The 27408-nt window shown below is 59.9% G+C and overlaps 2 protein-coding genes across 4 annotated transcripts; both read right to left on the bottom strand.

The window, feature by feature from the left end:
• Positions 1-8552: 8552 nt before the first annotated feature.
• On the bottom strand, positions 8553-14604 carry C1QTNF12 (C1q and TNF related 12). Its single transcript, XM_061383109.1, has 8 exons — positions 12239-14604; positions 10373-10489; positions 10208-10292; positions 9970-10121; positions 9550-9658; positions 9210-9300; positions 8928-9006; positions 8553-8752 (listed from the first exon to the last, which is right to left on the bottom strand). Exons 1-8 carry the CDS (start codon positions 12404-12406, stop codon positions 8654-8656), a joined length of 900 nt encoding a protein of 299 aa, XP_061239093.1. The 5' UTR covers positions 12407-14604; the 3' UTR covers positions 8553-8653.
• A 739-nt stretch (positions 14605-15343) lies between these two features.
• UBE2J2 (ubiquitin conjugating enzyme E2 J2) lies at positions 15344-27320 on the bottom strand. 3 transcript variants are annotated; one of them, XM_061383111.1, is made up of 8 exons: positions 26826-27029; positions 23491-23507; positions 23143-23273; positions 20657-20697; positions 17179-17281; positions 16961-17099; positions 16599-16679; positions 15344-15995 (listed from the first exon to the last, which is right to left on the bottom strand). In XM_061383111.1, exons 1-8 carry the CDS (start codon positions 26887-26889, stop codon positions 15711-15713), a joined length of 861 nt encoding a protein of 286 aa, XP_061239095.1. In that variant the 5' UTR covers positions 26890-27029; the 3' UTR covers positions 15344-15710. The 3 variants fall into 3 exon arrangements, with proteins under 3 accessions (XP_061239095.1, XP_061239096.1, XP_061239097.1); XM_061383112.1 differs by lacking the exons at positions 23491-23507; positions 26826-27029 and adding an exon at positions 27137-27320; XM_061383113.1 differs by lacking the exon at positions 23491-23507.
• Between the last annotated feature and the right edge of the window lie 88 nt (positions 27321-27408).

Below are 27408 nucleotides of genomic sequence, written 5' to 3'. Positions count from 1 at the left end.
CGTGGGCTGATGGTGATCCTCCACACTGTGGCTGATGAGATGTCAGCACATTGGAGCTGAAGGCCAGGACCCCTTCCTGGAGCCCATGGACAGGCTACATGTGAACATCACAGAGCCCAGCCTGTCACAGACCTGGAGGAGTCTCCAGGCCTCTGCCTCTCTGCTCCTGTCCACTGTCTGATCTGCAGATTCTCCCGGCCAGAGGAGCCAAGCCCTCATCCTCTGTAGCCCCTGGCTCTGTCCCCTGCCTGTGGACTGACCACAATGCCCCTCCCAGACAGCCCTCCTGGTCTGCACCTCCTGCCTGCTGAGGCACTTGCCATGATGTCCATGCTGTCTAGGCGTGTGTGCCCTGTGGACCTGGGGCCAGGCCAGGTTCAGAAGGCAGCAGACCTTCAGGGAGTGGGAAGTCAGACCACCGAACTGGTTTCTACAGGGGAATTTAGGATACAGGACACCTCAAGTGGTGCACAGCACACAGAGCCAAAACTCAAAGCCTAATTTAAAAATATACACAATATCATTAATTAATGAAATAGAGAAACATGGGCCCTGAGAGCCTGGAGGAGGCCATGTGCCCCAGGACAGTCCAGGTACAGGGGGTAGTCCTGGGGCACTGAACTGCTGGGTCACCACACAGCTATGACTGGAGGCCCCCATCCACCTCACCCCTCTAGACGCCCCCAAAGCCTGAATTCACCTGATGTGACTGAGCAAGACTAGGGATGTAGTGGGCCAGGGGTTCACCCAGGACACAGCTGCCAGGAGAGACCCTAGGACAGAAAGGGGGTGAGGCTCCCCTCAAGTGAGGCTGGAGGTGTGCCCACCCTCCGCACTGGCCTTCCCAGCTTCCAGGCCCTGCAGTACAGGCCCATGTGCAGCTTGGAGCTGGAGGAGCTGGCCGCCCAGCTGCCCTCTTGTCCCTGTGAGCTTGGCCGGCCCCTGACTCATCCCGGTGTTGCTGGATATACCCAGTAGCCAGTCAGCTCTGGCCTTGGGAACGTCCCTCAGTCTCGTGTGCACATGATGAAAATGGATTCAAAGATCCCTGGTGTTTCAAGAGCTGCAACCCTGGAAGTCTGTGTCCCCTTGCTGGAAGCCTGGGAGGGAGATGTGGGCAGGGGGCAATGCAGCCAACCCCAAGATGCTGACATTGTCGTGTGGGGTGGGGGTCCTCCCCCAACTTCACCACCTCCAACCAGCCACTGAGCTGCAGGGCTGTTGGGGACCTGTCCAGAATGTAGGACCAGCCCAGCCAGCACTTGGAGTAGAAGCCAGCACTGGGACTTCCCTGGTGGTCCAGTGTTTAAGACTGCACTTCCACTGCAGAGGGCACGGGTTCCATCACCAGTAGGGAAACTAAGATGCTGCATGCTGTGCTGTGCACCCAGCAAGTGGAAAAAAAATTTTGTAATAGGAGAAGACAACAGGGCACCTGAGGACCCACGGCCGCTGCCCTGCAGCCTGAGCTGGCACATCATGGGCTGTGCCTGGCCCTGCTGCCTGTCCCTCGGCAACCCCACACTCAGGCCTCTTTCCTGGGCTCCTGGCTGCAGCCTCCTCCGCCTTCCACACCAGGCTCACTCCTGCCCCAAGCCCCCACCAGCCCTGGTTCACTTGAATGTCACTTCCTTATCCTCGGTTGGGGGTGGGGGGTGCTGTCGAGATCACTCACAACTGCTCCCACTGGTCTCAAGCCTTCCCTGGCCATCCTAGGAGTGAGCTGTCCCAGGAAGTGAGCCATCCTGGGAACCAGGAGCTCTTCACCTGCTGCATGCTGGGCCCTACTGTTCAAAAGACACCAGCAGAGAGGCAGAGCTGGTGCTGCTGGGCATGCTGGGTCTTTGGGAGGGGCCTGGGTGGCTACCCTGGCCCCCACAGTGGTCTTCCTAGGATGTGTCCCGCCCCCTCAGACCTTCTCCACCTGTCAGCTTCAGTGTGTGGTGGGCGGCAGGGGGTTGGGGTGGAGGGGACGATCCCACGCTTGGCTGCGCTGCATCCACAGAAGATGGGTTCAAGTCCCAGCCCAAGGACCTGGGAGTGGCCTGAGTGGGAAGTAGGGTCTTTGCAAGTGTAACCAAGGTGAGTACGGCAGGGAACCTACTGCAGAATAACTGTGTCCTCATAGGAAGAGGAAGCAGAGGCTCCGGGAGGAGAAGGCAGAGTCCAGGGAGGCTGCCAGGAGCTCCACCCTCAGTCGCAGAGTCTGCTGAGCCCTGGATTTCATCCGCACACTCCAGGGCAGACACCTGAGACCGCTCAGCTGCTGGCTGGGCCCAATCTCACCACCTCCCAGGGCTCAGCACAGACCCAGCCGTCTGGGGGCAGGCTTCCAACGTCCAGGCTCCAGGGTGGGAGCACGTGGCCTATGGCAACCGCCGGCGTCCCCATGGACTGTGCCTCTTCTGCCTGATCCCACATTCCCTGCATCCCTTGGTCCCCTGCCCACTATCTACAGGTCTCACAGGGGCGGCCAACCCTTGTCTCAGGCCCCCCGCCCCAAGCACACATTCACATCACGAGACCACCTACTCTTGCCCATCCAGGGCCCAGGGAGCCCACAGCAGCTGCTGCAGACAGGCCTAAAGCACAGCAGGTGCCCAGTCCCCCACGGGGCCTCCAACATCAGAGAACCCAGAGTCAAGATCACATCCAGTTGCTGCTTGATGCTTGCACTCTGGTCCAGGGGCGTGACGAGGGGTGTGGGCTGGTTTCCCTCCCTAGAAACACACTCTGGGCTGAGCCGACATCTCTCTCCCACTCTGAGTCCAAGAAGCAGGTGAAAAGCCGCCATCCACCCAGCCTCCTAGGCCTGCGTCTCCCCTGGGGGTCACTCTCCCAACAGCCCTGGGAGCTGGAAGACCACTCACCTATCACCTGGCCTCTGCGGGCACCCACCAAGGCCAGCCTGGGCCCCCTAGGCTGCACCCTCTGTTCTGCTCCCACAGAAAGTGTGCATCAACCCCCCTCCACGCACTCCCAGCTCTCCCTGTCCCCTCCCCCCACTGGCCCCCAGCACCCTCCTCCATTTGTGGATGGCAGTATTGGCTCCCAGCCCTCCACTTCCCTCCCGCCCAGACCCTCCCACCCTTACAGAGCCTTACCCCCAGCAGAGGAGGCACTACTCACCACTGCCACACTGCAGCCAGGAGACCCCTCCTCAGCCCTGACGCCGGCCACCCGCCGCCCCCCCTCCCCGGGTCCCCGGGTTCCCTCCTCTGCCAGGGGTCCCTGGAACTTTCCCCACCCTTTCTGATGACCCTGAGCCTCCCCAGTCATGGAGCCCACCAGAAGGGTGACGGGAAGAGAGCGGGAGGCGAGGGGGAGACTGCCAGCCCAGGCCCCTGCTCGGGCCACAGTGACCAGTGAGACCCTGCTCATGGCCTCGTGCCCATCCCGTGAACTGTGGCTGCAGCACCAGCTCTGCCCAGGGCCCAGCTCTGGCGGGAATCAGCCAACAGCTGAATCTCCACTGATGCCCCTCCCAGCTGCTGGGGCCCCCGAACAGGACTCAGGGAATGAGTGAAATCAGGAAAGGTAAGCAGTTCCTGTGAGGCTGGGGCAGGGATCCCAAGTACCCTCCAACCTGGGCTAGGGCCAGACCCCGCTCTGAATGTCAGCCTTAGTCACCCAGGTCAGAAGACTGTGCATAGGTACACCCCCCAGTCCAAGCACTGGCAGGCATGGCCGGGTCCACCGAGCCCCACTGACTGACGAGATCTGCCCTCACTGCCCCCAGGAGAGCCAGCCTTGGCTGGGGCGGGGAAGGACCCTCCTTACCACACCGTGCCCTGGGCTCACAGCTGGTGCCTCATCGCCCCTGACCCCAGGTCCCGGCACTTCCCCTGCCCACAGCCCCTGGGGTTGGCAGTGTCCACCAGACAGGGCTCTGCTGGCCGCAGTGCTGGGCAATGCTCAAGGCTGGGGAGGAACCTGGAGCCATGGTGGCCATGGGAGCCTAGACAGGGGTTCACTCTGTCCCTTAAACACTGAACCTCTATGGCCCTGCCCACAGGACGGGCGCCAGGGCAGGTCTCGGTCCAGCGCCCACCTCCTGCTGACCCAGGGCCTGACCTGGCCTGGTGATCCAAGAAGAAAGAAACCTGAGCTCTGCCCCTCCCTCCAGTGGCGTCTGAGGGTCTCAGCAGCCCAATCCCTGAGGGGCTCCTGCACCCCTGCCGCAACCGCTCATGTGGTGCCTCGCAGAGTCCCAGGCAGATCCCAGGCTGCCCCTCCGGCCCCAGAGGAGGGACCCGCAGCCTCCAGAGTGAAGGCCAGGCTGATCCCGCTGCAGGGCCTGGAGCAGGGCTGCTTCGCTTCGGGTAACGCCCTTTCCTGTTGAGTTCTGATCTCACACACCCAGGCCCCTGGAGGGATGTGGGCACAGGTGGCCATCTAGGCTGGCCTGGCCACCACCCCAGGTGTGTGTGACATGCCAGCTGTTGCAACACCAGTGTTATCACACCAGAGGAGCCTGTGAGTCACTGCCTTAGAGCAGGTTGCATCCAAATCCTCCAGAACAAAGGTCTTTTGTCCCCGTGCCCCCACCCTCCCATCCCCCACACACTGTGGGCGCCATCAGACGCACCCTCAGATGCCCCAGCCCCCCGACACCATTGGCGCTGTCTGACACACCCTCAGATGCACCGAGGGGCAGGCATGCTGATCAAGGTGGTGGGCATAGACATGGACACGGGTCATGGGGGAGGGTGTGCCTAGTAGCCAGCCAGGTGGGCTCCCCAGCCTATCTTGACCCAGCTCCAGGGGCTGAACTGGGGGAGACCCCAGGCTGCTGGAGGCCTCAGCTCCTGGATCAGCTCCTGGATCAGTCAGGTCGAGACTGAGCACCTCCAGGACCTAGGGCGGGGTTGGAGCGGCCTGAACGTGGAGCCCAGAAGGCATGTGGCCAAGCCCAGTCAGTGAACACAGCCCCCCAGCACCCACTGAGCGAGGGCCCCTGGGCGCAGCCAGGTCCCAGGTCAGAACACCGAGTGCCGGCTGGGGGCCTCAGATGAGATAAGGCTCCCTACGGCCCCTGAAGAGCTTCTGCCCCAGGTTGGGGGTCTGGAACCCCTCTCCCTTCACCGAGAGTCCCTGTTCATCTGGGGAGTCCAGCTTCAGGTTTCAGGGAACTGATCCCTCCCCACCCAGGATCAGTGATGGTGTGGTCACCAGCCCAAGTGTCAGAACAACAGCCTCCAGAGCTGGACAATGCCAGTAGTTCTCCCAGTGCCAAGAACCCTGACTGTACCAACCTGAGCCCAGGGACTGCCTGGCCAGGGGCTCAGGCCACCAGTGCCTGGATACCAATTCTGCATCCACCCTTGGGGGCCCAGTGATTCCAGCTCAGGCAAGAAAGCCTAAGCCCCAGGGCAGAGATGAGGGACACACAGAGACCCCCAGACACACCACACAGACACAACGGACTTTGGCGGGGCTCCACTTGGACCAGAGAGTCACCGTCATGATCAGCACTGGAACATTTGGGGTCAACTTGGGAGGCCAAGATACACACAGGCCAGGAGGAGGGTCAGGGCCCCCCAGAGGACACATCCACCCAGGCCCCAAGAAGCCCCCCCACACCCCCACACCCTCAGGGCACTCTGGATCCTTGGTCGGGGTCACAGGAGTCAGCGGTCTAGTCTGGCTGAGGATGGGAGCTGTGGTGGGGAGAGGCAGTCCAAGAGGCCCTTGGAACAGGCCCCCCTCCCAGCCCAGGCCCAACCTGAGGGGAAGATGTTATACCCACGGTGAGTCCCTGGCCACAAAGAGCCCCAAAGGGCCAGTGTGTCCTGGCTGCACCCTAAGGGCCACACCCTCCCTGGAGCCCTGGCCCAGGCAGTTGGGTGGCTCTCGGACAGGCCTCACCCCTACCCTGGACCATCTGCAGCCCCCAGAGGGACCATGAGGGTGGGGCCTGGAACACCCAGCCTGCCCACCCCTGTCCTCCCCAGTTCCTGCCACAACTATTCCCAGCCCCCAAGAGAACTTGCTACTTTACTAAGTCAGAGGCCCATTTCCTGTCTGCACTCCAGCCAGATAACAGCAGAGGGTGCTGGGAGCAGGCTCTGACTTGACTGGGAGACATACTGGCCCCCAGAACCTCAGGGACAGCCTCAGCCTCAGGGCCAGGAGGGATGGTCAAGGGAAGCTGGCTACAGCCCCAGGCCCAGGGCTCAGGGAGTGTCCTCCATCCCAGGAGCCCTGGCATGGCCAGTCCCCAGCTCTGGCTGCAGGCAGATCAGCGGAGATTGAAGGCAGTGAGCCCTAGAAAGGCCAGCAAGGTCAGCCCAGCACCTCCTGCAGCTCCAGATCAGGGCTCGATCAGGGCTCAAGCTAAGGCTGCCCAGTGCAGTGCTGGCCATCCCAAAGCCCAGCTTGGAAACCAGAGTCTGGGCCAGAAACGAGCCCTGTCCCCAGGCCCCCCACCCCAGACCCCAGTGAGCCCCCCTACCCCGAGCAGCAACAGCTCCTGCAACCCACCTGAGGAGCCCCTGCTCAGGCCAGGTGGGTGTGACCCAAAGGGCCCAGGGCCCAGGGTCCTGCAAACCCTTTCAAGGCTCGGAGGCTTAGCAAACACCCCAGTTTGGGTCTGGCTCCAGGAGATGGCGGAGCTGAGAGAAGATGATGCAGCTGGGTCTAGGGTGGAGTTTCGTGCGGGCTTTACCCTGCACTGGCCCCTTATCTGTACTGAGGGGTCAGCCTACGTCCTTAAGCGCCAGTGTGGGCCTGAACTCCCTGCCTCCGCACTCAGGTGCCTAGACCCGCCTATAACAGCCACTGCTGCCCACACAAGCCCCCTATTTCTTTGCTCCTGCACCCCCAGCACCATGCTGGGGGCTCAGTTGGAGACGGCATATTCCAGGGGAATTACAGTTAAGTGGTTAATGACCTCCCATTAGGGGCAGAAGCCGGGAGGAAGACGAGACAGACCGGGAGGTGGTGGAGTCGGGCGCCAGCCCTGGCCACCTGCCCAAGGGAGCCCGGGCAGCTGGCTCATCTGTCCTGTCTGTCTCTCTTCTCTTCATCTCCTGTCTCCCACCTGTCACCCCAGCAGAGCCTGGGCCGAACCCTGTCATCACAACTCCACGACAGGACCAAGTGAGGAGGCAATCCCTGCCCCCTCTCAGGCCAGGTCGGGTGAGGGATCTGAGAGGCTTCCTGAGCCAGAGGCCCATCTCCTGTCTGCACTCCAACCAGATAACAGCAGAGGGTGCAGGGAGCAGGCTCCGACCCGACTGGGAGACATGCCGGCCCCCAGAACCTCAGGGACAGCCTCAGCCTCAGGGTCAGGCGGGATGGTCAAGGGCAGCTTGGTACCAAAGGACTGTCAGCAGAGTCCTGGGAACAGGGAGAGTCTGGCTGTGCGTCCTGCCAGGCACAGCCTCAGTGTCCCCCGTACGTGGGCAGCAACACTGACTGTACTTGCAGCCAAGCCGGACTCCAGATGGATGGCTGCCCCAGGAAGCCTGGGCTCCGGGGCCCACACAGGCCCTCAGTGATGTGGAGCAGTGACCCTGGCTTCCCCTATTCTCCTCCCTCGCCCAGCAGAGAGACCCCAGCTTGGCACTCACGCATCCCCCTTGCAGGGGTGGATACACCTGTCTCAGATCATGCCGCTGTGAGGCTGAGAACCACCCCCCAGACCCCTGGCTCCTGTCGCCACTGGGTGGGAGGCGGGGGGGACAGGTCAGAGGCCAAGCCCGCAGCTACAGGGACTGGCGCCTGCCTGGCACCAGAGCTTTCTTGCCTCATTACCCAGCGGGCTGCAGGAGGGTCGGGGGAGCAGCTGGTAACCTGCCTGCTATCCCCCCACCCCCCACCCCTGCCCCTGAGCCCCTACTCTTCCCTGCAGCCTTGGAAATGGGTCTCTGGGCCCCACTACTACAGAGCTGAGCGCCCCCTCACCCCCACCCTCCAGGCTTATACAGAGGGGTCACGTGGGGCCACCCACTGCGGGCCCAGGGGCCAAGCAGAGATGGTATCTCGGCAGCTCTGTAGAGGCCTGAATGACCCACCACAATTTACATTCTTCAGTCTGAGTTTGCCGAGGCTGTGAGGGGTGGGGGCCAGACCTCAGGGTGGCAGCCGCCAAGAAGGTGGTGAGAAGTCAGCTCCCTTAGGGAATGAGGGGATTTGAGGACCCTGGGGTTCATACGGGGGGCTGGCGGCCCTGTTCACCCACAGGCCCAGGCCCCCCTGGGGCACCTTGCCTTGCCCTGCATGCCCCGACATGTACCATCCTGCACCCCAACCTCGAGTCCTCCATGGCCCTGCGAATGTCCACAGACTGCTGCCCTCTGGGGTGGGACTGGCCCGGGCTGGCTGAGGGGCAGCCCCAGGTCATGGGCAGGGCCAAGTGGCAGCTTGAATGGACAACTGTCCTTGTCCTCAGAGTAAATGTGGCTCTTAACAGAAGCAGGGGCTATTGGGGCCACACCCACGCTGCCAGGGTGATTAGCCAGAGCCTCCACCTCCCCGGCCAAGCCCTCACCCATACCCATGGCCACTCTGCGCCACCCCCCGCCCCTTCCCCAGTGACCAGGCGACGGTGGGGGCTGGGGAACCTTTATTTATTGCTATGATCACAGGCCTACCAGCGGGCAGAGTGGTGGGGGCGGCAGGGTGACTACTCTGAGGCCCTTTCCATCCCTCACGGGCCCAGGAGCAGGCCGGAGAAGCTGGAGCTGCTCTGCACAGTGAGAGCTGCCCCGGAGCCATTGTCCACGAAGACGGAGGTGTACTGTCCAGCCTGCAGACACCCACAGTGGACGTCACCACCCATGGGGCCCAGCTGCTCTCTGGTTGACACCCAGCCCCACGAGGTGGCCCCTCCCCAGGCCTTGCAATGCCCAGGCTGAGGCTTAGAGGTCCAGGACCCCACCCCCGGTGTTCCTCTGACCCCCGCACCAGTGGCTCTGCCTCACCTGCAGCTGCAGCAGCCCCTGCACGTGCATCGAGAAGACGCTGCCACTGCTCTCCAGGCTGGAGATGGCTTCCAGGGACCTGAACGTGGGGTCCAGGGATGAGGGGCCAGGGCACAGTGGCCGTGGGGGGAACACCCCTGTCAGTGCCCAGAGACCTGCGTGCTCCCACCTCAGGGCTCACCACGGTACTCTGTGTTCGGGGCAGCCCCCCTCTGTGGGCAAGGCGGTAGGTGGTCCCCTGCCCCTCAGGACACCTCAGCGACCCCCAGGGGGCTCACTCACATGTGGCGATGGCACAGGGACTCAATGCAGACCAGCACCCGCACTGTGTCCCGGGCCCTTGGCCGGACCCTGCCCTGCAGCTCCCTGGGATCTGGGGAGACAGGCCAGGTCTGCAGTGCCCACAGGGAGGACGGAGCAGAGGGGGAGGGGCCTGGGGGCCTTCGGGGCACACTGTGGGCTGGGGAGGGTGGGCATGAGGGCTGTCCAGTCCCCAGTGGGTGCAGGGTTAAGGCAGGAGGTGTCTCTGCAATGGGACTGAGGCCTGAGGTCTGTGACATTGGGGCCCACCCTGGAGGGCCAGCCCCTCCCCATCACCCACACCCTGGCCAGATCTGCTCACCCACATGCAGGCTGGCGGAAAACTGGAAGATGGCAGTCACCGGGGCTGTGAAGCGACCAGAGGCCAGGCTCAGGCCAGACCCCCGCAGGAAGGCACCCTGGGCCGCAGGCTGGAGTGGGACAGCAGGGGAACGCAGCTGCAGTCTGGAGCCCAACCTCCCACACCCAGCCTGGTGCAGGAGGGTGCCTGCAACCAACAGCCCTCAGCTCAAGCAGACCCCAGGTGGGCAGGACAGAAGGGTGACCTGTGCATCCATCCCCACCAGGACTCTGGGCACCAAGAAGCCCCACAAGGGAAGGCATCTCTGCCCCGGCTTCCTCACACCCTACCCCAAGCCTCAGTGCTGTGTGGAGGCCCAGGGTTGGACGGGGGCCACTGTGGCCTGCTCTCCTGTGGGGCCCGCCCGCCACGTCCACTCACGGCCTGGAAGCCCTGCAGTTCCACCAGCGTCTTCTTGTCCACCAGCACCGGGCCCCTCAGCCGACAATGGAAGGCCTCAGCCACCAGCTGCCTGCCTATCCCCTCAGGCAGCACAGGGCCCAGCAGCCCCAAGGACCGATGCTCGGTGGCCTCTGTGGGGACAACGGTGCAGGTGTGGCTCGTGGCAGCATGGGGTTCTCTCCCACACCCAGGAGGAGAGGGGGTGGAGGGGGCCTACCCTTCAGCATGTCCTGGAACTCCCGCAGTGCAGACTCTTGGGGGGCCTCCACACTGGGGTGGCCGGGGGGGCCAGAGAGGCCTCGCTGGGGGAGGCAGGAGAAAATGAGGCTCCCAAGGGGGCACTCACAGCCACCCCGACCTGGGCTCAGATCCCGGGGCTCACCGATTTCTTGTCCTGACCTCGGCACCGCTTCTTTGAGGGCCCATGATCAGGGCGCCGGACAAAGTTCAGCCACGTCACATGGGCATCTGTGAACTCAGGCCCTGAGGCCTCGGGCAGCTGAAGGGTCAGAGGACAAGCCTGTAAACTGACCACCAGGCCCCGCTGGGTCCTGCCCCACTACCCCCGGCGAACAACAGGAATCTTAGGGCCCAGGCTGCTGGGGTGGGACTCGGTGCAGACACAGGAAATATGGCAACGGGACACTGCAGGGCTCCCCTCGGGCTCAGGCTGGGGACCCGTGTCCAGAAGCCTGCGGTCTGCTGCTGTGTTGGGACCCACATGGCCCCTCCTGCTGCTTCCTGTTCCCAGGCAGACGGGCATGGCCATGTGCACATGGAGCCAGCCCTGCCTGTCCCAACAGAGGTCCGGCCTGGCTGAGGCAGGCAATGGACAGGAGTGCTTTCCAGAGTCATGGTGAGGCTGGGGAGAGTGGGCGCTGGGTGTGCAAGCTGGCGGCCCAGGATCAGACCCTCCAGACATCTCTCGTACACCCCATTTCTGCACCAGGGCAGTGGGAGGGATAGGAACACACCCAGCCCCAAAGTCAGGGCTGAGTGAAGGGGTGTGAGCTGGGGGTTGGTCCCTCTCTGTATCCAGGTCTCACACAGGAGGGCCACAAAGTGACCAGGAGCACAGCAGACACTGGTCTGGTGGGGGAGAGCTACTGCCACGAGGCCAGTGGAGCCCCGGCCACTCCTGGAGAGCCAGCTGTCCAGGAAGACAGGCCAAGAGGTCCTGACCAGGTCTGGGGATCTGGGAGGGCCAGGGTTTCTCCCTTCTGCAGTCCACCTGTTCCTCCGGTCACCATAGACCTGAGCCATAGTGGGCGGACCCGGGGGGCAGGTGGAGCAGGAGCCCACTTTCAGCAGGAAGAGTGGGTCTCCTGACGCCTGCAGAGGGCTGTCCTGGGGTGGGGGTGCCATGGTCAGGGACAGCCCTTGTCTGCCCCCAGACTGCCTTGCCATGGCTCTGGAGGGGCAGCCCAGGCAGGTGGGGCCAGGCAGAGCAGGAACTGCCCCCAAGGATCCTCCCCCGAGCAGCTTTCCCAGAGCTTGCTGGCAGCCCACTCCCCTGGCAACAGGGCCAGAGGACTTGCTCTCCTCAGCCTGCCCAGCTGGAATATGGGGCCTCAGGCTCCAACGGGGCGCGTAGGCTGAGAGCAGCCGGGCTGGCCGCCATAGAGACGCCCGCGGGAGGTGAAGGCCAGGATCAAAGGCTCAAGGGCTGGCAGGGGGCCTGGCCCAGCAACCGCTGCCTCACTTCAAGTCCAGGAGCCACCAGGCCCTTGCTGACGGGGTCAGCTCCGAGACCCCCTCAGGGAGCCCCAGCCCAAGAGGGTGGAGACCGGAGGCTGAAGCAGGTGTGAGAGGCTCTCTTAGAGGGGATGCCAGGGGGTAGGCTGGAGCCAGGGGCCTCCCAGGACCTGGCCTCCTTCCCCATCCCAGAGGCCGTAAGGGATGCTGGCTACTCAGCAGTGGGTCAGGGCAGGGCTAGCCTTGGCCACCCCAGAAGCCAGAGTTGGAGCACCAGATTCCATCCAGGGGTCTGAGCCAGCTGCCCAAAGCACCTCCCCAGTTTGCAGTCTCACCTCAGGGCAGCAGGTTACTCAGGGCTTGATGGTCCTTAGGCTTCAGTGAGTTCAATGTAGCCCCCACAGAAGCCCCTCCACCCCCTACTCCCTCCCCAGGCCCAGAGAGGGTCCCCTGATCCACACTGTTACGGTTCCTGCCCAAAGTCCCACCCCACTCTGACAGGGGAGGCGGGCTGGAGAATGGCTCACGTGGGCCCGTAACAGATCATGCATACCTTGGGGAAGCCCAGTAGCCCCTCGCTGCCCAGTGTGGTGGTGCTGGGGGCCATGGGGCGCTGGCTGGACTGCCGAGGCCTCTTGGGCTCCTGCCGGGCCCCGTTGCCCCCGAGGAAGGAGATCTGTGGCCAGAGGAGGACTGTGGCGGCCACCCAGGCCCAGCGCATGTTGGCTGCGAGCTGCCGGGTCCGGAGCCCGCAGCGGCTCAATGCTGTTGAGCCCAGGCAACCGGAGGCACTCAGAGGCTGGGCGTGGGGGCGCAGCCCCGAGGGACGCCTGACTGCCACTGGTGCATGTCTGCACAGGATGAGCTGGGCTAGTGAGGGACGCGCCCCCAGTCCTGCAGACTCCCTTGTGAGCAGTGCCCTCCCCGCCCGCGCTCCCCTCCTCCCCAAGGCTGGCGGGCTCCAAGGGGGCGGGCCCACAAAGGAGGAACCTCAGCCTCCCAGGCTTCAGGGCCTGCGGCAGGGGTGGGGGGGCGGCGCGTGGAGGGGGGCGGAACCCCACTGACAGACCACCCACCTCCCACATAGCTGCTACCCAAGGGGAGAGGTTGTGCACTCCCCATCCCAGCCCCTTCAGGGCGGAGCCCAGCGACCCCAGGCGGGGACACACTCCATGGGGGTTCACAGCCCCTTCCTGTGACCTCACAGCCTGTCCCTCTGGCCCTGCTGCCCGGGGCGTGGCCCTGCTCCCGGGAGGGCTCCCAGTTGATCCCAGCCTAGGTAAACCCTGGGGGTTCCTCACCAGGGGCCAGTGGGGCTAGCAGGGAAGAGACAGGTCAACCTATAAGCAAAGGCATGGCACGCATCTGCCCCTCCTCTTGGGCCTGCCCAACCCTCAGAGGGGTTGCCTTCACCCAGCTGTGCCCCTTGGGTCCTCCAGCCTCCAGGCCTATCCCCCCACTGGAGGCCAGCGGAAAGCTGAGCCCCCAGTGGCTGTGCCCTGCCAGACGAGCCACTCTGGCAATGGAGAGCAAGCGAGAGTGGGCAGGTCCCCAGGGAGAGCTGGGGCCCTCCCTTACCTTCCTACGAGCTGCAGGCAGCATGAAGCTGTGGCCCTGGTGGGGCCAACACCTAAACCAGGACCCTCCCCCTTCATCAGCTGCCCCTTGGCTAGTGCCGCCTGGGGCTAAGGGTGGTCAGAGTTGTGGCTGACCTGCTGCTTGCAACCCAGACTTGAAAAGGGTGGGGTTCCCTGTCCCAGGGGCAGCACGGAAGACCCCTCCAGACCACCCCCACCCCTGACAGAAGTCCAGCACGAACAATGTGGGAAGGAGACAGCCAGCCTTGGGTCACGTGCAGGGTTGGCAGATTCAGGCAGAACCACCTCAGAGACAAGCTGGGTGGGGGCGATGTGAGGAGTGTCTGCTCAAGGACACCTGTCCCGCTCCTTACTCAGGTAGAGGTGGTCACCTTCCAGGACAATAGCAGCCAGTCTCTGAATCCTGAGCTCGCCATTGGGTCCTCAGCTCTCTCAAGTGTCCAGCTGGCGAGCCCAGTCTCAAGGAGGTCACGCCACAGAAGCCCCTCTGCATCTGCCCAGTTAAAGCCTTCACGTGCCCTTGGCCAATGCCCAGCAGGAAGGGACTGGCAGACAGACGACTCCTCTCCAGGCTGAGCACCTGAGTCCTGCTGGCCCGGCACATGTGGATGCGCCAGCTGTGCCAGCCTCCGGCAGTCCCCACGAGCCCCAGCCCTCCTGGCTGATTGAGGCCAGACCAAAGGGAGCCTACTCTTTGAGTTGTCCACACCTCCTGGCCACAGCCACCAACTGCTCCCTTGAACAGGCTCAGGTCAGCTGACCTTGACCCGACAGTGGACACCCCAACTCCCCACAGGAGGACAGGACCTTGGGAGCCCCCATTACAGCCCCCATCGGGTTGTCCACCCACCGCCCAGGGGAGGTATCCCACCCTCTCAAACCAATGAGAGGACAAAGTCATCTTTTATTCAGGGTCACATCAGACAGCAAGCCGCCATGGGCGCCGGGGAGTCTCTGTACAGCACGGACCTGCTCCCAACGTTGGCTGAGGATTTTTGAAAGTCAAGATTTCATATACAGAAAAAATCCATCTGCTAAACGCTCTGCCTCCTGAGGCCCTCAGGCAACATGGCACACCTGGAAGAGGTAAAGGCCTCCACAGACACGCCCCCGTGCTGGCAGTGGGGGGAGGGAGGCCCAGCAGAGCCACTCCACCAGTGGCCAGGCCCTGCAGTGAGCCCAGGCAACAGGTCCACTGCTGGTCACAGGACGCCCAGCTCCTTGGCACATGCAGCAGCTCTGGCCCCACAGGCCACCTCAGCACTGGGTGGAGATGGGCTTGTGGTTCACACACACGAAGAGCACAGAATTTAGGAACAAAGACAAAAGGATTTTTTTCACAGGAGTGGGTCAAATACACAGAAGTGGTAAATCAAAGAGTACTTTTAAGTTGATCAAAAAACAAAGAATGCTGAAGGTGCATCAACGCCTGCCGGCACGCAGTGAAGTCACCACCCGCTGTCTGGTGGCCCCCAGGCACAGCACCTTCCAAACACTAAACACTGTGCAGGTGACATCATTAAGCAGAGACACAGAGGAGGAAGACATTGGCAATCCAGGGAGTCACAGATCCCAAGCCTGAGAGGGTGCACACTGGCCCTGCCCCTGAACCCAGCTGTCCATCCCTCTTTGCCAGGTAGCCAGCCTCTAGGAACTAGACACAGATCTGCTGTGAAATGATCTTTGGGAGCCTGTCTCCAGGGCAAACAAAGGTCTGGACCACAAGTGCGGAGCCTGTGGAGCAGGTGGGACCCAGGGAACCGCTGAGGGTCTCCTCCTGCCACCAGCGCAGCACATGGAAGGCTGCAGGTGTGAAGGGAAGCAGGCAGTGTGACCAGGCAAGAAACAGCTCAGCCTCAGTGAGAAAGCAGATTTTCAACTTCAGCACAACAGCCCGTGTGCTCCCCTAAGAGAAACCTGCTCGTTTCTAGTGAACACAAGCATGTCTTAAACACTAAGGCCAGACAGAGCCCACACCCTCTGACCCACCCTTGGCCATCTGCCAGGCCCCGCCCCTGCCTGCCAGGTCAGAGTTCTGCACTAAGAACACACGCAGAGTGTTGGATAGGCATCGAGTTTTATATTTTTAAGTGACCAAATCTAATAAAATGAAAAACAGGTTACTAAAACAGGTCCAAAAGACAATACGGGAGATAAGCTATAAAACCAAAGTGTGAGGCCTCCTCGTGGACATGGAGCCCCTCAGCCCCTGCCAGATGCCAGGGCGAGCATGGGGGCTGGGGATCTCACGTTTCCTCCAAATCCAAACTACACACTTTGGTTCTTGTTTTCCTTTTAAAGGTTTTTAAAAAGCTAACCCCAGGAGTCAGCCAGGCCTGAGTGCTCAGCAGCACGTCCAGCCAGCCCACGTCGAGCTCGGGCCCAGCGTCCTGCGTGTCCGACCCCTCTGCTGGTCGTGGTGGCAGCTCACTCCTGCGCTATGCTCCTCAGCACGTACTTGACCGTGTAGGCGAAGGCCGCAAAACCAACTATAACAAACAAGTTCGCCAGGGCCCCGCCCAGAAGTCCATGGTGCCGGTTGGCCTGCTGGAGCCCCGCCAGGTGCGGCCCGGCCCCCGGCGCGTGCCCATTGAGGAGCGGGAGCCCGTGCTGGCCGTGGTGCGTCTCCCCGTCTGGAACCACGTCCGGTAAGGGGAGAGCCTGGGGTCTGCTACTGAGTTCGTCTTGTGCTTTCTGTTTTTGTTTAATTTCCTAAGAGAAAAACAGCAGGAAACAAGGGTTGGTTTAAACAAGCCACTTCCTTCAGGGCCTAGAAGGGGACTATGGTATACCACGGAGACCCTGCAGGGTCAGTGGTCACCAGCTGTACACATTTCATCCTAACAACTGCCTTTTAAGGTTGAGCTGCTGCTAATCCTGTCTAACAGACGCAAGGGCCTGTGGGAACAGTCAGAAATCACCATGCCTGTGCCTCAGGGACTGGGACTGAGCCAGATCCGATCTGCTCTGACCCACCAGGGCCCCAACCCCCATGAGGCCCAGCCTCCCCTGCTCACAGCCACATTCTCTGCTCCAGCACCAAGACCAGGGAGTATGCCCGCCCCTCACTCCTGGCCACCCATGACCTCAGCAGGCCCACCACCCTTTCCCTGATCTGCCCCCATCTCCAACCCACCCTCCGAGGTGCCCCAAGGAGAGGGGCAGGTCTGCAACACCTGCCTGTTTGCACCTCAGTTCCCCTCTCCATGTTTGTAGCACAAGAACACATAGGAATACGTTCTCATGGAAAAAATAGAATCAAAGTGTTCCTGACTTGGGGAAAGCAAAACCGATGGCAAACTTTCACTTTCTTACCTCCACAACTTCAGGAAATAATTCACAGAACACTTTGTCTTTTAAATTAAACACTAAACTTTGTGCAGCCAGTTGTCTTTTCTAGGAAGAAAAAGAAGGAAAATGTCAGTCTGGTGGCTGCTTTCAGTTCCTTCATGTTCCAGAAACAGACTAAATGACAGTTGAGCGACTGGTGTCTTCATGTTGTGGAAAGCAGTCCACAAGCGTGCTCCTCAGGACAGATTGACATGGAGTCTCCCAAGGCCATTTACCTTTCTGTATCATCAACTGATCTTAGACCTGATGCCAACTAGTAATGGAGGAGTCCCTGTCCTAACTGGGCTGAGGAGACCAAGCATCCTCCTCACCACCCCCAAGCTCACCGTGAAGTCCGATGTCTCGATGCTGCCCAGGGTGGGGCCCTTCTCCACCATAAAGCTCAGGAGCCCCGTCAGGATGGTGGAGACGGACCAGGCCGGGTTCCACGTGTCTGGGTGGAAATCCGTGATAGAAAGACACAGCCTGGAAAAGGGACCCAGTCAACGGGGCACAGGTTCCTCAGGACCCCAGTCCCGCACCCAAGCATGCAGGGGCACCTTACCTTGTATTGCACTTAAATCTTCCATTGGGAGTTATCATATAAATACTAGGAGGTTTAAAAGGAAATTCTCTGGGAAAAATTAGTTTTCCGTGGTAATAGCCACCTGCAAAAGAAGAGAGAAGCAGCCTTGTCATCGCCACAGTGGGCGCAGCCCTCACAGTCCTCAGTCTCCCGCACACCCTACTCCTGCCCATGAGCCCTGGAACACACATGTAGTGCTGGCCATCTCGCTGTGGCTCACAACCACCAACCTAGAGAGGCCTTACCACCCATCTCACCCCATGCCGAGCGCAAGCCCCTCTTCCCTCATTGCGCACCTCTCTTCCCGAGAGCAGAGCATCAAGACAGAATCTGCACAGGCTCCTCACTGGCCCTACCCCCATATTCTGGTCCCCTCATTCCTGCACCTCTTGCCTCCCATTCTCCACCAAACCACACCCAGCAACAGGTGAATAGCTGTCATTCCCCCCTGAAAATGAGTCAACAACGCAACGTTGACCCCTACCCCCTCCAAGCCCTGTGAGCTACTCCCTCCCCTGGAGAACCTTGGGCCCACCCAGACTGGCAAGGCAGAAGAATGTCACTTGACAGGACTTCCAGCAACATGCACGTGTCTGTGTGAGTGTGTGCATGCACAATGAGGCTTGACAGAGCTGCCATCTTCCCACTGGGGCTCCCTGCTGGCCCCCAGCCCCACAAGTCTCTGCACAACTCTCCCAACTGTCTGGGGCAGTCTCCCATGGTGAAGGAATGATGGAGGCAGAAAAGTGTGTGTGTGGGGGGGGCGGTGATGGGCAAGTGCCACCTGAGGCCACCTCTGCACATAGACAAGCCAGTCAGAGAGGGATTAACTCTCGAGACGACGCTGCAGCACGCCCGCACCACGAGCACTGAGAAAAACCAAACTGGAAAAAGCGCAGGAGGTGGAAACAGGGGCTCAGCCCAGAGGAGCAGGAACATTCACACACATTAGTGGAGACCACTTAGCGGGGGGGGCAGTGCAGGGTGTGTGCAGGGCGGCCAACCTGCCCAGGCAATCCAGAGGACTGTCAGCAGCACCCGCAGCCACTGGTCCCCGGCAGGAAGGCCTCCGCATGCAGTCACACACTGAGGGGCTGGGGCAGAGCCACGAGCAGGGCCTGCAGTTCCCCCGGCACCCAGATGCCCGCTGTCACCGCAGAGCATCTGTCACAGGCCTGGGGGGTAGTGCATCTGAGGGTGTGAGAGGCTGGGGGTGGGGGGGCAGCAGGAGGGAGGGGTCTCTCCTCTGGCTTCATTCCAAGTGTCCCAGCCAAGCCCTAGGACAGACACCACTGAGAGTGCCCGGCTCTGGAGGAGGGAGGCCTAGGAGAAGCACACCGGGAGCCAGGGCAGTGCTGCCCCCGACCTACTGTCGGGGAGCTGAACCCGCACCTCCCTCCAGGGCCAGCACACCGTCCAGTCAACACGACACCACTAGGAGTCTCAGAACCAGGCACAGTGACTACTTCCGCTTTATGATTTTAAAAACCATTTTAGCTTCTCTGAGTCCCTCACTTTTCCATGTAAGTTTTAGAACCAATTTTTAGAATAAACCTGTGTGTGTCTACAGAACACTCTCCTAGGGTTTTAAAGGAATAATATAAAACCTCTAGACACAAATCAACACTCGTGTGTCAGGAAGCCCACTTGAACCGTGAGCCTCCCAGTTCTAGAGCAGCACTAGCAGAGCTCAGAGCAAAGATGGGGTCAGCGGGCAGCTGACATGGAACTAGATAGATGTGGACATGGGAGAGTGGCTAAGGAGACTGCGAGGGAAGGGTCAGAACACCCACAAGTCAGAGGAGCAAACGAGGAGGGAGCCAGAGTCTATGCATCAGAATCCACACAGGCCCAAACACTGAGACCCAAGAGCTGTCCACCAGGTGCGGCAGCTGAGGGTCCCTGGGAGACCCTGACAGAGCAGAGTCATTGGAGGGTGGCACTGTGGGCAGCGGGGCCCTGAGCTGAGGCAGGGACAGGCATCAGGAGGGGCACAGCAACAAGTGCGAAGGGGAAGGGGGAAGGTAGTGGCAAGGTGGGCAGCAGAAAAAGCCCTGGTCTCTGAAGGAACCCTCCTGAGGAGGAGGTGGACTGTCCCAGCCCGAGGACCAGGAACAGCAGGACACACAGGAGAGCAGACCAGACCTGGGCCAGCAGAGTGACGGGGCTGGGCCGGGGAAGAAGGGACTTTTATCATCAGTCAGAGCGGCTGGGCGATGGGGAAGTTCCTGCAGTCCAACCTCCCACCCCTCCTATATGGAAAACACTAAATCCACAAAGAATAAAAAACCTTTAAAACCAGGCATAACCCTACTTGCGAAAGAACACTGCTCGTCCTTAGTGTCTCTTCAGGTTTGTTAAAAAAACAGCATGTATTTGGTAAGTACGATCCACACAGGCTGTCCTGCAGCCCATCTTCTGCCCTGTGGTCTGGAACCCCACGCAAAGCCATGACCAAGCCTGACACCCTGTGGCAAAAATGACATGCCACCCAAGTGCTTTCTGTACTATTTCCTCAAGACAGGGGATTCCCAAGCCAGCAGAGTCCCATGAGGCTAGTGACGTTTCTGCCAGCCTACCCACAAGGCTCGTAAGTGGCTTGTAGGTCACCCCACCCTTCCTCCCAGCAGCACAAGCCCTCTAGGGAAATCGCACACAGAACCCCATGGCAAAGCAGCAAGCGGGCTGCTCCAGCAACCAGAAATCAGGACCCAGGCCTAGAGAGCGGCCTGTCTGGCCACAGCTCTCCCCTGGGCTCCAGCTTCACCTGGAGGCTGGCTCCAGGGCTCAACTCGAGCCCTGGAGACTCACTGACTGACAGCTCCAAGTTCTACTCACAAACACCAGAGGCCACTGGGTGGCAGCAGCCACCCTTGGCAAGCCCTGCGGGCCCCCACGTTTTTGTGCCCCAACACAACGTGCCATGCCGGAGCTCAGAGGACACGGCGCAGAGCGATCACTCGGGAAATGACTTCCTTTCCCTCAACAACACACACGCTGGTCTTCCTCTTCCCCGTCTGTTCTCCCAGCGCTGACTCCACTGAGACAGGAGGCTGAGCAAACTTGATACTTTAGCAGTCCCTGAAGACAGAGAGGCGAAGTGAAGTGAAGTGAAAGTCGCTCATTCGTGTCTGACTCTTTGCAACCCCATGGACCATACAGTCCATAGAATTTTCCAGGCCAGAATACTGGAGTGCGTATCCTTTCCCTTCTCCAGGGGATCTTCCCAACCCAGGGATCGAACCTGAAGACGGAGACACATCAGCAAAACCAAACCCTGAGCAAACACCTCTAGGACTTGGAGGAAACCAGAACAAGCTCCAAATGTGCGCAGTCTACCTCTCGCACATCCAAACCAGAAAGAGCACTACTGACAAACAGACGGAGTTTCTCAGGTAAGGTCTCTTTGGAACACAGACGCTACCTCTTGTTCATCTAACTCAGAGCAAAGACTTACCTTCATAGGGAGTCATCTCAGGGCCTCGGACCACATAGTGCCTGAGGGACGAGAGAAAATGAGTTGGCTTTGGGGATGGCATCACTCCAAGGCTGGGGTTTTTGGGGCCCACCCGAAACTAACATACTCATAGACATCAGCAGGTGACTAAACTTGACCAGCTACACAGCTCCCTGCCTTGCCAACAGGATCAGAGAGGCTGTGCCCTCCAAGTTTTCTACAAAGTGCCTCTGAATCCACAACACAGTATGCAAAAAGCTAACCCTCTTTGACCATTAACATCAACTGACAATTTAAAAATTCACTTCACAGGACTTCCCTGGAGGTCCAGACGTTAAGACTTGGCACTTCCAATGCACGGGGTGCAGGTTTCAATCCCTGGTTAGGGAACTAAGATCCCACAGGCCGTACAGTGTGGAGGAAAAAAACAAACAAAAAAACAAAAATTCACAATTTATAGTTGAGATGTACTTGAAATCTGATGCTTTTCAGTGTGCCCAAATATCATGCAGTAGCTCACCAGGAATAGCTGGAGACACGCAGAGACTGTGCCCCTGGCCCTGCTACCCTGGAAGACTCAGACGTGACCTCGAGAGCAGCTATCTTCCAGCAGGAGGAAGAGGGACAGTTCGTGGTGGTCACCAAAGGCCTCACACAGAGGGACCACAGCCCCATGGACTCTGCTCTCCACACAAATAAACAACACTTCATCTCTATGGCAAGAAGCATTGGAAATACTCAATTTTTTTGGGGGGCTGCTCTGTGTGGTTGATGGGATCTTAGTTCCCTGACCAGGGATGGATTCAAGGCCCTTGGCAGTGAGAGCTGAGTCCTAACCACTGGACCACCAGGGAAGCCCTGAACTTACAAATTTTCAAAGAAAACAGAAAAGCACAAAGAAGAATACAAAACCAACCAGAAACACAAGACCAGACACAACTGTGCACACACGCGTAACCACCTCGCCAAACACTACTTCCCACCAGGACACTTCGACAACCCCTGCTCTCTACTGGCTGATAGGTCAGATTCAAAATATACCATCATCCTATGTCAGCAGACCAGGAATAAACTGGGAAAGGTGGCCTTAAAATGGGGAACGTGGCCTTAATTTGTCACTGCTCCCAATTCCTCTGTCCAATCTAAGGACATCAGGAAGGGCCGGGCAAGCAGTGCTCTGAGTGCCTGACAGCCCCAGGGCAGCAGAGTGAGGAAAGCCTAGAGTACAGCCCTCTCCAGGAGACTGCTCTCTTCTCCAGCGGCAGGGACAGACACCCCGGCTGGGAAGAGCCCACACAGCAGGCCCAACACGGCCGTCCTCAGCCGGTGTCTGGAACTGGATGCCAGGGGGTCTCATCACCTTAACGGCACCTCAACTAGGCAAATATGTGGTCAGTGCTGAAAGGAAGCCTGCAGTCCTTCTGGGAGTCTGGAATACTGGGGGGCTCCAGGCAGAGGTTCCTGTGACCCACTCCCCCTGAAATCTCTGGTGCTCAGTCCCAAAGGGGCTTCCCTGAGGACAACCCGCCAGCATACAGCTTGTCGCAGCTCGTGGCAAGGAGAGGAAGCCTGTGTCTGGTCTCCAATGGACTCCGTCTCGCGCCTCTCTAGGGAAGACCCTAGTTAACAGTAGAACCTGGGACCTGACCCCCACTCAGGAGGGTCCCCCACATGACGAGGATGTCCCCTAGACTGCCACAGAGTCCATCTGTCCATCTGCTAGCTACATCCTGGGGGCAGGGCGGGTTGTTATACTGATGTCTCCCCCGCACACCAAGGCTGGACTCCCTGAGACCTTCTGCCCACCTGCCAGCGCTGACCCTTCTCTGCAAGCCAAGGAATGTGGATCCAAAATCCTTGAACACCTGTCCAACCTGGAAAAGACTTTTCTTCAACTCAGATCTCTTTCTTCTAGATCTAAAAAATTTTTTTACAGCATTTAAGATCAAAACATAAAATATTAAATACCCTCCAAACAGAGAAAATGCTCCTTAATGTTTCAGCCCTACACTGTTTCTCACAAAATCACCAGCACACTTGATAAGGGCAGCGCTTCTGTGGCGTGGCAAGTTCCCATGAAACGCACGTCCACAGGCACAGAGCAGGGTTCAGGACCCATCATCCCCCATCACAAACTTGCCAATGTAGGATAGGCCACCTCACAGCATCAAGAAGTAAAGAGCAGAGAAGAAGAGTCAAGACAAGGAGCTTCTCCAACAGGCGTGAGTCTGCAGGCCCCAAAGTCACCCCTAGGAAGGACCCTCTCTCTGGCCCCAGCGTGCACAGCTCAAAGACAGCCTGCCACATCCCGGGTTGCTATCCATTGTGAAGACAACCAGAGAGCATCTGCAGGCCTTACGGTCCACTCACGCCCGATGAGGGTACAGGAACCCCCTTCCCATGCTAAGAGGGCCCCTCTGGCCCTAAGCCCATCAGGGAGAAGCCAGGTGGCAGGTGGTACAGGGAAGGAGGCGGCAGAGCCTTACCACTCAAGGATGTTGGAAGGGAGGGGCTCGGCACAGATGTAAGGCACGGGGTCTTTCTTAATCCGGAGATAGTCCTGCTTCAGGCGCTGGGTCGCTGTCGTCGGTGCTCTCTTCCCGCTGTTGCTGCTCATCTGTGGAGACAAGTCTACACTGACACAGGACAGAGCAAGGCAACCCCCACTGCCCACACCTCTGCCACCCGGAATCAAGGCCCCTGGGCTGCTCCAACTTGCCCGCCCTCTCAGACACCCATGAGCCTTGCAGAGTCTTTACTGCCTGTCCCAGCAGGTCCTTCGCCAATGTGACTTTCCTCAGATACAAAGGTTAAGAGAGACCCTGCAGACTCACCTGTGTCCTTGAAGAAGCTTCAGAGGGAGAGAGCCCTTGAATTCGCCAGTCGTGAGTGGAAGCGAGCTAAAGCCAGCCCCAACCACCTGCCATGTGCATGTCTCCCCCAGCGCTGCACTGGGTTCCATGCCCCTCCCAGAGCTCCTTGTTAAACATTTTCCAGCATGTTTACCACTGACCACAGGTGGGTGGGAAGAACAAGGGAATAGAGGAATAGCCTCTTTCTGGGACTGGAGAGAGAGAGGGGGCCCCAGAGAGACCCAGACACACATGCAGCACAGAAGAGGAAGCAGGAGCAGCTGGACAGGCTAAGGTAAGGAAGTGTGCTGTGTCCAGGGCACAGCACTGGGCCGAAGCACTGTGAATGGCAGCTGACGAGGCCGACCAGGGACTCGAGGCCAGGCTGTCAGGTGGCACCCCACAAAGTTTTTAGGCCCAGGTCTTAAGTCAAATCAGGTCTTCCGTTAGAAAGGGCACTCTGGAGGCCCAGTAGAGGATGACTGGGACAGACTAAGACAGACAAGATGGCACGGGAGGGACAGGACAGCACAGGACAGTACTAAGGCTGGGATGGGAGGGAGGGAGCAGCCATCATTCGAGAGAAGAGACCTGGCCTGGATCAGGGGACCTGGGACGCCTCAGCTCTGCTCCAGAGGTAGGAGGGCAGGACGGGGAAGTAGAAGTCGGGCTCCCCACTCTCAGGGGCACCAGAACAGCTCCAGCTCCGTCTACTTAACAAACTAGAACGTCTCATAGATGGAAATTAGGTGCATAAATGAAAAAGTTCTGCTGCTAAAAATAAAGCAAGAAAGCCACTGGTGTAAAACAAGGTGGAGATGGAGGACACACAGGGTGTGCAGCACAGGATAGAAAGAAGACGGGGGAGGCTGACTAGACAGGGCAGCAAGTGAGCAATCACTCTGCCCAACCTGTGTTCCCAACCTGTCCACCATAGCACAGGACGTCAGCAGCCAAACCTCCACACAGACCTCCCAGCCAGTACCCACTTGGCACTGCTCCCCGCCCCAGGCCGGACCCTCCTCACCTCACTTGCACCCTTCCTCCCATCAGTTTCTGCACGTAGTGCCTCATTAGAGGCTATGGACTCCTGCCCTGTGCCCATGGGATCCACCTCAGAGCACCCGCCCCGCCAGATGACGACCAGGGCTTGCTGTCTCACTCTGCACTCCCACGGTGCAGCAGTGGTCCCTCCACATGCTCAGCCCTGCTTCCTGCCCTGGGGTCTCTAAACCTCAGATACCCATATGCTTCCACTCTCTCCATCCCACCACACACCCCCGATGCAGGGCCCACTACACTGCCCATCAGTTATCACGAGACGTCCAACCAGCCTCTGGCTTCCAGTCTCCCCCCATTTCAGTCCATCTTGTTCACTGAAGTCAAGCTCTGGCTGGAGCTTAGGGGTGGTGCTGGGGGAGCGCTCCCCTCTCAGACCCTTCTCATCGCACAGTTCAGATCACAACCTTCGGGACTCACTCAAAACTGAACAAATATATGTCAACACCTCTGCCACCTGCCAAGTCCTCAGCCCCAGGCCGCCCTCTATCCCCTGATTTGGACTCCCACAGCCCCCGACACTCCTACAGCCTGAGCCAACCCCTCCTCACCCCAACCACGTGGCCATGCCCTCGCCCAGCCTCTACCAGTGGATGCCTTGCCGAGGCCCTGCCCAGTCCAGTGCCTGACTCCCCTGGTCAAGTGCCTCCACATTCTGCCCTTTGCTGGCCTTCCTGTTACCCAGCTGCATATCGCACAGGTGCCACCAGGCCCCAGCAGACACTGCTGGCTGGGGTGCCCACTGCGGGTAGTTAGGGTCTAGCCTGAGAGGGGAGTGCTCCCCCAGCACCACCCCTAAGCTCCAGCCAGAGACGGCAAGAGGGCCAGGTGGTTCGCCATGGGCAACATCTAGTAACAAACACCATGACAACTCAAAAGCAAGACCATCCATCACCCAGGACTTGTTTCCTTTAACTATTCAACTTAAGTCTGACATTCTGCCACACACAAACCAATTCACTGGATAATTCAAACACACTTGTGCTTGAACTGCATCGAAGTGGCCGACTTCGATGCTTCATGAAGGTTAGAGGACAGCCACACAAAACAAAATAGATCCTGCCTGGCTCCTCACAAATGAACTTTCCTCTCCCTCTTGCTTTTGAAATCATAATCTTTAGAAGCCCACTTACAATTCAACTGCTCCGTTTATTAAAGGAAAGGGATCTCTCCGCCTCGCTCAAAGCAGTGCCTTCAGGTCCCTCCAGATGACAGGCGAGCCAGTTTCTCTGTCTTCCCCAAGCACACAGGGTGCATATCGGGTGCCTCCACAGACCCCAAAGTGCATCTCAAGGTCCCTTCAGGCCAAGTCCCCACAGAGCACAAGTGTTACAGGAGACATTAAAAAACAAAACAAGAAGCACAGTCCACAGAAAAAACTTCAGTGAAGACAGCTTGAAGGCCAGTAGCCTGAAACAACATCCCGGCAAGAGTCCCTTCAGTACCACGTGTACAAAGACTCGCCCCTCACCCAGCACTGCCCGCCCGGCTCCTCTGGCTCCTTTCTCTCCGCCCAGAGACCTTGGTCTGACCCACCAGAGCGCACGTGACACCCCCGTGCCCAGGACTTCCACGGAAGTCTCTTCCTTCACCAGTGGGACTGCTTCACAGGCTGGATGGAGGCCCGCGGCTGATGGAGGCCACTGCACCTGCCACTCACTCCCATACCTGCACAGAGGTCGGCTCACCTAAGGTGTGCTGATGACAGAGCACTAGTTCTAGGCACTGGCATCCAACCGTACCTGCAGAGAGCCTGGGCTTTTCAAGTAAGCAAGACCCTAAAGTTACACCGAGGGTCCCTCACCCAGAGAGAACAGAGCCCTGACCACTGCCCAGAAAACTCTCAGGCCCTCACTAACTCCCCAGGGGCTGCCCCGGGACCTCTCTAAGCATTTCCAAGCCGGGCCCGGCTTGAGTTTGAGAATGGATGTGAACTAAACATAGTCCAGATAAGTGGTGTTAACTGGGAAGGGGGCGAGAAGCGTACATCTGGCCAGGGGTGGACCCAGACAAGTAACTGGCAGACGGGGAGGGCAGGCAGGCACAGGCGAGAAGCCGGCCCAGGGTACTCTCCAGCCACCCAGCATGGAGCTTCCCAGTCTGACCGCCCGAATTTTGTTTCCACCCCAGACGTTCATTGCTCGGGGGACTTAAGAGGCGGTCTGGGGTCCTAACTGATCGAGATGAAGCGGCGGCGGCGGCGGGCTCAACGGCAGCCACCCCACCCCGATACCGATTCCCAAGATACGTTTACAAACCAAGCTCTACGCCGGCTGGTCCTGGCGGCGCCCCCAAGTGTGCCACTAACGGGAGCCTTTCCATGGGACGTCAACCGTGTGGCCACCCGAATCCCTAAGTTGGCCGGAGGAGGGACGACCCGGCCCGGAGCCCCGGGCGCCCCGCTATAACCGACCTCGGGTTCCGCGCACAGAAGCTCCGGGCCGGGCCCCGCGAGCGCGGACGCGACGAGGACGGGCAGTGCGGAGGCCCCGCGCTCCCCGCTCGGGCCGGCTCCGGCGGGGCGGACGCGCGGAAGAGGCCCCGGCGGGGGCCCGCGGCGCGCGCTCACCTCTCCCCGTCGCCGCGCGTGGGCCGCCGCCGCGCTCAGGCTCGCCGTGGTCGAGGCCGGAGCAGGGAGCGGAGAGTGGGGCCCGCGCCGCAGAGCTGCACCGCGCCGGGAGCGAGCCCACCCGACCGCAGCCGCTACCGCCGCCGCTGCCGCTTTTGCTGCCGCCTCAGCTTCCAAGATGGCCGCCCACGGGGCGGGGCAAGCCGCGCTTCCAGTTCCGGGGCGCGGTTAGTTGAGGCGGCCGCTCTAGACGGCCAGGCGGAGGTCGCCTG

The sequence above is a fragment of the Bos javanicus genome, chromosome 16 (genome assembly GCF_032452875.1).
Source record: "Bos javanicus breed banteng chromosome 16, ARS-OSU_banteng_1.0, whole genome shotgun sequence".
Taxonomy (NCBI): domain Eukaryota; kingdom Metazoa; phylum Chordata; class Mammalia; order Artiodactyla; family Bovidae; genus Bos; species Bos javanicus.
This window is presented reverse-complemented; position numbering and strand designations above follow the sequence as displayed.